Below are 11,463 nucleotides of genomic sequence, written 5' to 3'. Positions count from 1 at the left end.
CGGGTCCTCCTCATCTGACCCCGCGCACCGCTCCCTAGACTTCCCAAGATAGAGGCAGAGTACTCAGCCCTGAATGACAGCAGCATCATAGTGCCACTGGCCTGAACTGTAAAATCACAAATTATGGGCTCCGCAGATGACCAATCACCAACTAACGGCAAACGTGTCTATTCAGCCACTACTGGAAGACAGTAACAAAGGCCGGTCACCATGGTAACGAGCTGTAAACTATAAAACAATGATATAGAAAAAGAGATAATATATATATATATAATATAAAGCTGAATGTATGTACGTCTGTGTGTGCATATGTGTGTGTGTATGTATGTACAGTATGTATGTGTATGTGTGTGTCCGCTAAAGGAATCCGCGCCGTCGCATTTACAATCACGAAATTTTGCACAGACGCCCCATGTGACTCAGGGAACGTCATAGACTATGGTTTGAGGGGAAATTTTAACCCCGCGCTTTACAGTAAAGGGTGCTTTACACGCTGTGACATCGCTAACGATATATCGTCGGGATCAACGATCGCAAAAACGTTAAAAATCGTTGACACGTCGCTCCTTTTCATAATATCGTTGGTGGTGCATGCCGCTGGTTGTTCGTCGTTCCTGAGGCAGCACACATCGCTGTGTGTGACACCGCAGGAGCGAGGAACCTCTCCTTACCTGCGTCCACCGGCAATGAGGAAGGAAGGAGGTGGGCGGGTTTGTTCTGGCCGCTCATCTCCTCCCCTCCACTTCTATTGGATGGCTGCCGTATGACGTCACTGTGACGGCACACGAACCGCCCCCTTAGAAAGGAGGCGGTTCGCCGGCCTCAGCGACGTCACAGGGAAGGTAAGTGCAGGTGTAAGCGATGTTGTGCGCCACGGGCAGCGATTTGCCCGTGTCGCACAATTGACGGGGGCGGGTACGCTCGCTAGCCATATCGGTACCGATATCGCAGCGTGTAAAGTGCCTTTTACTCTCCAAAAAACCTGCCTCCATTAAGTCAATGGAGCTGGGAGCCACAATGCACCCAGAACTTCAGAAGAATGTTGGCATGTCACAATGCAGCCAGGGAAAGAGACAGACAGAGACATACAGGGAAAGAGACAAGAAAAGAGACAGGAAAAGAGACAGACAGACAGGAAAAGAGAAAGACAGACAGGAAAAGAGACAGAGAGGGAAAAAGACAGAGAGGGAAAGAGACAGACATAGACAGACAGATAGGGAAGGAGACAGACTGAGAAACAGACAGCGAAAGAGACAGACAAGAAAAGACAGACAGGGAAAGAGACGGACAGGGAAGGAGACAGACAGAGAAAGAGACATACAGACAGTGAAAGAGACAGACAGGGAGAGAGACAAACAGAGACTGGGAAGGAAACAGAGAGAGACAGATACTATCCCGGGCAACATGAGGTGCTACAGCTAGTATACCGTGTATATATATATCTGGAAGATGATATTCTTCTAATCTGAAAGCAGTATGATGTAGGGGCAGACACTTGTACACAAAGTGGCCAATCAGAGGTATGGGCGGGATTATACACAGCTCAGCATTCTAAGCTCTGATAGTTCCGCAGGAGATATGTGACGCCCTGGGCAAGCCAGGGGTCACAGGTCATCACACCACCACACCCTACACCCCAGTTAGGAACACCCAAGCTACCAAAATCCTTGTTGCCTTCCTCCTCTCCCCTTCTCTGCCGGCCTCCCCCCTCTCTGCTGGCCTCTCCCCCCTCTCTGCCGGCCCCCCCCCCTCTGCCGGCCTCTCCCCCCTCTTTGCCAGCCTCTCCCCCTCTCTGCCGCCCCCCCCCCCTCTGCCGGCCTCCCGCCCTCTCTGCCGGCCTCTCCCCCCTCTCTGCCGGCCTCTCCCCTCTCTGCCGGCCTCCCCCCCTCTCTGCCTGCCTCCCCCCTCCCTACCGTCTTCTCCCCCCTCCCTGCCGTGCTTCCCCCCTCTGCCGTCCTCTCCCGCTTCTCTGCCGGCCTCCCCCCCTCCCTGCTGGCCTCTCTGCCGGCCCCTCCCTGCCAGCCTCTCTCCCCTCCCTGCCAGCCTCTCTCCACTCCCTGCCCCCCCCTCTCTGCCGGCCTCCCCCCTCTCCGCCGGCCTCCCCCCCCTCTCTGCCGGCCTGCTGGCTTCTCTGCCGGCCTCACCCCCCTCTCTGCCGGCCTGCTGGCTTCTCTGCCGGCCTCTCCCCCCCTCTCCGTCGGCCTCACCCCCCTCTCTGCCGGCCTGCTGGCTTCTCTGCCGGCCTCTCCCCCCTCTCTGCCGGCCTCACCCCCCTCTCTGCCGGCCTCCCCTTTGACTGCTGGCCTCCCCCCCTCTCTGCCGGCCTCCCCCCCCTCTGCCGGTCTCCCCCCCTCTTTGCCGGCCTCCCCCCCCCCCTCTGCCGGCTTCTCCCCCCTGACTGCCGGTCTCCCACCCTCTTTGCCGGCCTCCCCCCCTCTCTGCCGGCCTCCCCCCCCCTCTGCCGGCTTCTCCCCCCTGACTGCCGGTCTCCCCCCCTCTTTGCCGGCCTCCCCCCCTCTCTGCCGGTCTCCCCCCTCTCTGCCGGCCTGCCCCCCTCTCTGCCGGTCTCTCCCCTCTCTGCCGGCCTCCCCCCCTCTGCCGGTCTCCCCCCTCTCTGCCGGTCTCCCCCCTCTCTGCCGGCCTCCCCCCTCTCTGCCGGCCTCCCCCCCCCTCTGCCGGCCTCCCCCCCTCTCTGCCGGTCTCCCCCCTCTCTGCCGGCCTGCCCCCCTCTCTGCCGGTCTCTCCCCTCTCTGCCGGCCTTCCCCCCTCTGCCGGCCTCCCCCCTCTCTGCCGGTCTCCCCCCCCCTCTGCCGGTCTCCCCCCTCTCTGCCGGTCTCCCCCCCTCTCTGCCGGCCTCCCCCCCTCTCTGCCGGCCTCCCCCCCTCTCTGCCGGTCTCTCCCCTCTCTGTCGGCCTCCCCCCCTCTCTGCCGGTCTCTCCCCTCTCTGCCGGCCTCCCCCCCTCTCTGCCGGCCTCCCCCCCTCTCTGCCGGTCTCTCCCCTCTCTGCCGGCCTCCCCCCCTCTCTGCCGGTCTCCCCCCTCTCTGCCGGTCTCTCCCCTCTCTGTCGGCCTCCCCCCCTCTCTGCCGGTCTCTCCCCTCTCTGCCGGCCTCCCCCCCTCTCTGCCGGCCTCCCCCCCTCTCTGCCGGCCTCCCCCCCTCTCTGCCGGTCTCTCCCCCTCTCTGCCGGTCTCTCCCCTCTCTGCCGGCCTCCCCCCCTCTCTGCCGGCCTCTCCCCCTCTCTGCCGGTCTCTCCCCTCTCTGCCGGCCTCCCCCCCTCTCTGCCGGTCTCTCCCCTCTCTGCCGGCCTCCCCCCCTCTCTGCCGGTCTCTCCCCTCTCTGCCGGTCTCTCCCCTCTCTGCCGGCCTCCCCCCCTCTCTGCCGGCCTCCCCCCCTCTCTGCCGGTCTCTCCCCTCTCTGCCGGTCTCTCCCCTCTCTGTCGGCCTCCCCCCCTCTCTGCCGGTCTCTCCCCTCTCTGCCGGCCTCCCCCCCTCTCTGCCGGCCTCCCCCCCTCTCTGCCGGTCTCTCCACCTCTCTGCCGGTCTCTCCCCTCTCTGCCGGCCTCCCCCCCTCTCTGCCGGCCTCTCCCCCTCTCTGCCGGTCTCTCCCCTCTCTGCCGGCCTCCCCCCCTCTCTGCCGGTCTCTCCCCTCTCTGCCGGTCTCTCCCCTCTCTGTCGGCCTCCCCCCCTCTCTGCCGGTCTCTCCCCTCTCTGTCGGCCTCCCCCCCTCTCTGCCGGTCTCTCCCCTCTCTGTCGGCCTCCCCCCCTCTCTGCCGGCCTCCCCCCCTCTCTGCCGGCCTCCCCCCCTCTCTGCCGGCCTCCCCCCCTCTCTGCCGGCCTCCCCCCCTCTCTGCCGGCCTCTCCCCTCTCTGCCGGCCTCCCCCCCTCTCTGCCGGCCTCCCCCCCTCTCTGCCGGCCTCCCCCCCTCTCTGCCGGTCTCTCCCCTCTCTGTCGGCCTCCCCCCCTCTCTGCCGGTCTCTCCCCTCTCTGTCGGCCTCCCCCCCTCTCTGCCGGCCTCCCCCCCTCTCTGCCGGCCTCCCCCCCTCTCTGCCGGCCTCCCCCCCTCTCTGCCGGCCTCCCCCCCTCTCTGCCGGTCTCTCCCCTCTCTGCCGGCCTCCCCCCCTCTCTGCCGGCCTCCCCCCCTCTCTGCCGGCCTCCCCCCCTCCCCCCCTCCCCCCCTCCCCGCCCGGCCGCCGCCGCCTGATGCAATCCTCTCGCCGCTTGCTCTATGCTCTGCCTGGAACTGAAACAGATTGAGGCAGTTGCATCATTCCCACAGCAGCGGTAGGAGGGCGGGGCAAAAACCCAGAAACCCGACCTATAGGGTAACAGAAGAAGCTAATGATGGGCGTGGTTTGTTATACACTCTTACTATTGGCTGTAAACCCAGTCGAGCCTTCTGAGTGGGAGGGGCTTGCTCCCGGCACACGTATATATAACTTGCGCGGCTCTCATCAGCACCACTTGTCAGCCCGTCCTCACCCCTCAGACCAAATGCCCAACCGCCCCGTCACTGCCATGGAGGAGCCCCCCTATGAGAAGCCCCCCTATGAGAAGCCCCCCTATGAGAAGCCCCCCTATGAGAAGCCCCCCTATGAGAAGCCCCCCTATGAGAAGCCCCCCTATGAGAAGCCCCTGTGGATCTTCGGCTATGGCTCCCTGGTGTGGAGGCCGGACTTCTCATTCACCTCCAGTAAGGTCGGATTCATCCCTGGATACAGCCGCAAGTTCTGGCAGGGAGACACTTTCCACAGAGGCAGCCCTGAAATGGTGAGCGCCGGTGTATGTGTACTGACCATCTCTGTGCGATCCCCCCCCTGATCCCCCTGCGACCCCCCCCCTGATCCCCCTGCGCCCCCCCCCCCTGCTCCCCCCCCCCTGATCCCCCTGCGACCCCCCCCCCCTGCTCCCCCCCCCCCTGATCCCCCTGCGACCCCCCCCCCTGCTCCCCCCCCCCCCCTGATCCCCGTGCGACCCCCCCCTGATCCCCCTGCGACCCCCCCCTGATCCCCCTGCGACCCCCCCCCCTGCTCCCCCCCCCCCCCGATCCCCGTGTGACTCCCTGATCCCTGCGCACTGCATTTCTCTGGGGTCTCACATCCCTTCTTTCTATTTCAGCCTGGGCGAGTGGTGACCCTACAAGAAGATTACCAGGTGAGAGGATTCCCATTACATTTCCATACAATATACTTATTTAGTACAGTAGAAATCACATAACAGCATGCTGGGAGTTATAGTTTTCCAATAGCTAAATTGTTGCAGGTCGCTGCTCACGCCACTAGAGTGCTGCAGGTCGCTGCTCCCGCCACTAGAGTGCTGCAGGTCGCTGCTCCCGCCACTAGAGTGCTGCAGGTCGCTGCTCCCGCCACCAGAGTGCTGCAGGTCGCTGCTCCCGCCACCAGAGTGCTGCAGGTCGCTGCTCCCGCCACCAGAGTGCTGCAGGTCGCTGCTCCCGCCACTAGAGTGCTGCAGGTCGCTGCTCCCGCCACTAGAGTGCTGCAGGTCGCTGGTCCCGCCACTAGAGTGCTGCAGGTCGCTGGTCCCGCCACTAGAGTGCTGCAGGTCGCTGGTCCCGCCACTAGAGTGCTGCAGGTCGCTGCTCCCGCCACTAGAGTGCTGCAGGTCGCTGCTCCCGCCACTAGAGTGCTGCAGGTCGCTGCTCCCGCCACTAGAGTGCTGCAGGTCGCTGCTCCCGGCACTAGAGTGCTGCAGGTCGCTGGTCCCGGCACTAGAGTGCTGCAGGTCGCTGCTCCCGCCACTAGAGTGCTGCAGGTCGCTGCTCCCGCCACTAGAGTGCTGCAGGTCGCTGCTCCCGCCACTAGAGTGCTGCAGGTCGCTGCTCCCGCCACTAGAGTGCTGCAGGTCGCTGCTCCCGCCACTAGAGTGCTGCAGGTCGCTGGTCCCGGCACTAGAGTGCTGCAGGTCGTTGGTCCCGGTACTAGCGTGCTGCAGATCCTGGCAGGTTGCTGGTAGTGAAAACTCATAGAGCTGGCATCAGTAATGTAGGCACCATGTGTGCAGTGCCTTAGAGTGGCCAAACATGTCTACACATGGTTTCTGCCTAAAACATATAAAAAAATAGGTCTTACTCACCCTCCCTGGGTCCAGCGTTGAGTCTCCACTGCTGCTTATGGTGTGCGTTATGGTCTGCAGCGCTGCAGACAATCGCTGAGCTCAGTGATTGTATGCAGCAGTCAGTGTGACAATACCAGACACTGGGAGCAGTGGAGACTCGGTGCTGGACCTGGGGAGGGTGAGTAAAGAAGAGACTTTGTGTGCTACTTGTTTCTAACGCTGCGCCCCTTTTCCTCCAGGAATGCACTTGGGGTGTCGCCTATGAAGTGCGCGGCGATCAGATTGAGTCATCGCTTCAGTATTTGAACATCCGGGAGTCTGTTCTCGGGGGCTACGTAACAAAACCGGTCAAGTTTTACCCCCAAGATGAAGGTGAAGAGGGGGCGCTGCTGGCCCTGGTGTACATCGCCACATCGCAGAATCCTGGCTACCTGGGACCGGCCTCCGAGGAGGAGATCGCGGCTCAGATCGTGGTGTGCAGCGGCCGGGCGGGCCACAACATCGAGTATCTGCTGCGCCTCGCCAGCTTCATGCACACGTACTGTCCAGAGGCCGAGGACAAGCACCTGTTCTCCATAGAGGAGGCACTAATGGCCATCCTCCCATACTTCTACACTACGGACGACCCCGTGGAAGTGTCCTAACTGTGCCACGTATCCCGCACCGTGTCACAAGGACATTTCTGCATCATCGGAATATGCAAAGGTCACGGACCCGTCCGATACCAACCATTGTCCTTTCCTTCTCCTCCACCCGACCTTCTTCAGGACTAAGTGTTCACTACAAAGAACTGAAATCCTCGGGCACCGGTCGCCCGCCTCGGCAGAACGCGTCAGCTACCTCTCCGCTGTTTTAACCCATTCTTGCTCGGTAAAGCAGAACTAACGGCCCAGTAAAGGTCCAGTTCCCAGACTGGCTCCACCGGGCCCTCTACATGTGCGTAAGCCCTCGAGTCGCTGCATCAGAGGCCGCACCGTTTACACGTCACATTCACATTCCTTCTTTGTATCTCATACACTACGGTAATGAATCATTATAGCATTTGCGCCACGTTTCGGCGTTTTTTCCCGTGTGCCTCTTTCTTTTAATTTGCGCCTTTTTTTTTAAGTATTAATGTGTATTTTATTGACTTTTTGTGCTAATGTGCTCATCCTGGAGAGATTTTACGTGCACGTGAGATGTTTGCAACATTTTATCGGACGGTACGACTTTTAAAAAAGGCGCAAAAACGGTTAAAGAGTCACCATTTTCATTTTATTTTTCACTAATCAATAAGAAGCTAATATCTGATCAGAGAAATCGACTTCTTGTTCCTTTATTCTCAAGAAAAATCTGCTTTATTGAAGACAGATTTCCTCCATTGGTGAGATAGGAGATAACAGCTGCTGCTTTTAAATTCTATGGAGAGGGGAGGGGCTAAAGGCTTCAAGACCTCCATAGAACATTATGAGCACCATCTCCTATCTCAGCAATGGCAGAATCTGTAGTTTTGAGAATAAATTGCGTGTAAACAAGCAAACTTTTCTGATAAGATATATTAACAAGTTTCAATTGGCAAGTTACTAAAAATAATGCAAACAATGAACCGTGGCCTATTGTTCTTGCAACTTCTAGATATAAAATTGTAAACAATTATCAGGGTGGGGTCCTACGTAGCGGGTGGCACATACCCGCAATCTGAAGCCCACTCTATCTGGAAAGTTACAATGGCTGATACAGCTTTGGGCCACCTCAGGACCCTACCCTGGTGAATACTGGTATAATACTGTACTGATGAATAGCAGGGTATATCTACTGTGTAATGGTACTGTATCAGTCATCATAGTACTGTACATGTCAATGAGCTGTTACCAATGAAGAAGACAGAGCATATTGTTACTAATACTCATCTGCTGCCGATACGTACGTCGGGGGGGGGGGGCTGCCATCTGCCGCACTGATCACATAAGATGGGAACTTCCAGGGTTAACTTAACAGAACTTTTTGCTGCTAAATGTCTTTCTTATGAATATAAGTAGACGGAACTTAATGTATATAATGGCCTAAACAGCCAATTTGTGTTATGTCTGTTACCTGCCAAAATATTTAAAACTGTAAGAACAAACACTTTTTATTACATTTATTTTTGCTAGAATATTTGTTGTTGTGTCATTGCTATCGCACGTCTTCACCTCCACATTGCCCTATATTAAGTGTAGGCTTGCATGTGAATAATAATGACATTAAAGGACGATCTGTCACCAGGTCATGTGTGCCCAGTTTTTGTTCTTATTTTATTCCCTCTACTCCCCTGAATTTTTAGGTTTTTGTTTTATTAAAATCCGCCATACGGTTCCCGAGATATGGGCCTTTATATTTAGTGCTAATTTTCATGGTCTTTACTGGGGGGGGTGTCGCTGTCATACAGACACGCCCCCAACAATCCTGTGAACCACGCCCCCTCGTAAAGACCATAAAAAATTAACACTGAATAAAACGGTCCATATCTCTGGAACTGTATGGCGGATTTAAACAAAACGAAAGACAGAAATCTCAGAGGAGCAGTGGGAATGAAAGAAAATGATCAAATGATGTCTACTTTTTGACCTGGTGACATCCTCTAAATATTGCAAGCAACAGTTTTGAATTAGAGATGAGCAAACTTTTTACCGGGTCAGGAAACAAGAGAGCACGACAGAACACAGGGAGTAAGCAGAAACGCAGTCAGGTCACAGGATACCAGGAGGGTACATATTAGATTCAGGGAGCAGACAGAGACGTAGTCAGGGAGTGGTCCAAGGATCAAAGGCAAGAGGTAACAACAAAAAACGGGAGCAGACAGAGACATGGTCAGGTAACGGTCCTAGGTCAGAAGCCAGGAGATAACAACAAGAACAGGGAGTGGGCAGAGAGGAGTGAATGAAGTGAATGAACGATCCAGGCTCAAGAAACTTAGATCAGAACACAAGCGCTAACACAGGCCAAGAGCACAACTGCAGAACCAGAGAGTACGACTGGCAAGGAGAGCATGCTCAGTAATGAAACGGAGCAATTACCATGAAGAGGGAACCCCTAAATAATCAGCACCTCCCAGAACCTGCATGGAATCCTGTGCTGTGAAACAACCTGACAGCTAGTGCTCAGAGAAACACAGCAGAGCATCTCCAAATGCAATATGCTCTGCACAAAGGACACGTCACTGCTGGCTCTGAAGTTCAGGGAGGCGCAGCAGAGCATCACCTGTGTGCACGATGCTCTGCACAGAGGAATCGTGAAAGTACAGCCAAACCTTAAAAAAGTTCGGTTTGTGACCCCGACTTGATCCGAACCTCAAACGAAGTCAGTAATTGGGCAGTTTGTGTCTCCGCCCACATGCCAGCCATATGCAGAACACTTCCGGAGCAGAGTGGGCGGGGTTTTTTATTTTTTCTCTTGAGTGCAGTACATCTGATCCCGCTGATCACCGGTCACTCACTGCAGCGGCTCACACAGGGCCGAGCATCACTCATACCCCGGCACAGCGCTGCTCACTTCAGTGGTTTGCACTCGTAACTCACTTGAACTTCAATCCAAGCTTTAGTTTTTGGTAGTCGGTTTCCGAACCTTGAACCTCAGGCTCGCTCATCTCTACTCTGGATCATACAAAGAGGTTATATGTATGAGGCATTTAAAAAACAAAGAAATCCTCCTAGTATATATATATATAGAAGACAACAACCACTCTCGGGCGTCCAGGACGTTCCTCATCATTGGGGCTGAAGTCGCCCGTTTTACATTCGTCAACCCAGCTCTTACCTGTGGAATATGAAGGGCACTGATCCCCCAATGTCTGCGACATATCACCATGAATATCCTTCCTGGACTTTCCTTGCAGAAACAAGAATTTTATCCTCCTCTGCTCTCAGCTGCTGTGAATATCGCATTAGACTCCGCCATTTTTTTTTCCCGCATGTGAAGAACACTGTTGCCATAAGCAACAAACACAAAATTTTGAAAACATATTAAACACATAAGACTTTCATGTGATGTAACATTCATTACCATGGAAACAAAAAAAGATCACAAAGCCAAAGACTTATCAGCAGCCTCTCGTACGTACCAAAATCACAGACAAATGCAGACCCATTAAAATCAATGAATCTGCTCCCAGATTAGTGATTTCTCACTGATGTGTTTCCGTACGGCATACACGCATGTCCATGATTTCCGCACGGAGACAAGTTCATTGTTTTCTGGCATCACTGATGTCACAAGGAACATACAGTGCTGTGATCCATGAAACACATACCAGAAAAACATGTACATTGAAAATAAAAAGCTTTTTAAACTCACCTTCTCCAGCGATGCTGTCTTTATCCGCTGCTCTCTGCTGCTTCAAGGCCGGATAATTATTCTCATACATATGATATGCAGTTATGCACTGCACAGCCGACCCGGAAGTAGCTGCAGAGGGGAGACAGCGGTGGCCGGACACAGCATCACGGTGGATATCAGCACCATGGACAGTTGCAGCGGCATGGACAGGTGAATATAAGGCTACTTTCACACATCCGGTATTTGCTCTGCGGCACAATACGGCACTCTGCAGAAAAACCGCAACCAGTTCTTTTGCCGCCGGTTGCGGGGTTTTTTGCATAGACTTACATTAGTGCCGTATTGTGCCGCATGGGCTTGCGGTCGGTCCGGTTTTTGCCGCATGCGGCAGATTTAGCCGATGCCGCGGCCGGATGAAACGTTGCCTGCAACGTTTTTTGCTCCGGCAAAAAAACCGCATTGCGCCGCATCCGGCCGCTGTGGCGCATTTTTCAATGCATGCCTATGGACGCCGGATGCGGCGCGATGCGGAAAAAAACGCATCCGGCCGCCGCATGCGGTTTCTTCCACTGCGCATGCTCAGTAGCATGCCACAACCGGAAAAAAACGGACGGGCCGCATGTAAAAACTTATGTGTCGCGGGCGGGGAGGAGGGTGTCAGCACTGCGCTCACCCCTCTGCTCGGGTCCGGCTGCTGCTGCTCAGTGGTGGCTCGAGCGGTGGGCCGGATCCCGGGGGTTCTCGAGCGACGCTCCTCGCCAGTGAGTGAAAGGGGATTGGGTTTTGGGATATAGTCTATTGTCCGTGACGCCACCCACGGTTGTGGTAAGTTGTTGACACCACCGCTGCTCTGTATGGGGATCCCGGGAGTGATGGTGTGAAGCAGCAAGTTGTTGTGTTGCCCCTCCGTGGGTAGGGGTTGGTGATCCCGGGGCCCAGTGATGAGGTGGGAGATGCAGGGCCTGGTGGGCGCAGGGACGCGTGGGCAGCGCTGTGCCTTGCGGCACTGTGGTACTCACTCAGCCTGAGACGATGACACAGTTCTCGGTAAAACAGAAACTGGTGCCCTGGCGGTGGCGGTGTCTCTACTTTAATGGTT

General features: G+C 56.3%; 1 protein-coding gene across 1 annotated transcript; it reads left to right on the top strand.

Moving 5' to 3' along the window:
• Positions 1-4,472: 4,472 nt before the first annotated feature.
• CHAC1 (ChaC glutathione specific gamma-glutamylcyclotransferase 1) lies at positions 4,473-8,205 on the top strand. The gene is made up of 3 exons (XM_075331020.1): positions 4,473-4,766; positions 5,115-5,150; positions 6,311-8,205. The coding sequence occupies exons 1-3, from the start codon at positions 4,491-4,493 to the stop codon at positions 6,713-6,715; spliced, it is 717 nt and encodes a 238-aa protein (XP_075187135.1). The 5' UTR covers positions 4,473-4,490; the 3' UTR covers positions 6,716-8,205.
• Positions 8,206-11,463: the final 3,258 nt, after the last annotated feature.

This window comes from Anomaloglossus baeobatrachus, chromosome 12 (assembly GCF_048569485.1).
Source record: "Anomaloglossus baeobatrachus isolate aAnoBae1 chromosome 12, aAnoBae1.hap1, whole genome shotgun sequence".
Classification (NCBI taxonomy): domain Eukaryota; kingdom Metazoa; phylum Chordata; class Amphibia; order Anura; family Aromobatidae; genus Anomaloglossus; species Anomaloglossus baeobatrachus.
This window is presented reverse-complemented; position numbering and strand designations above follow the sequence as displayed.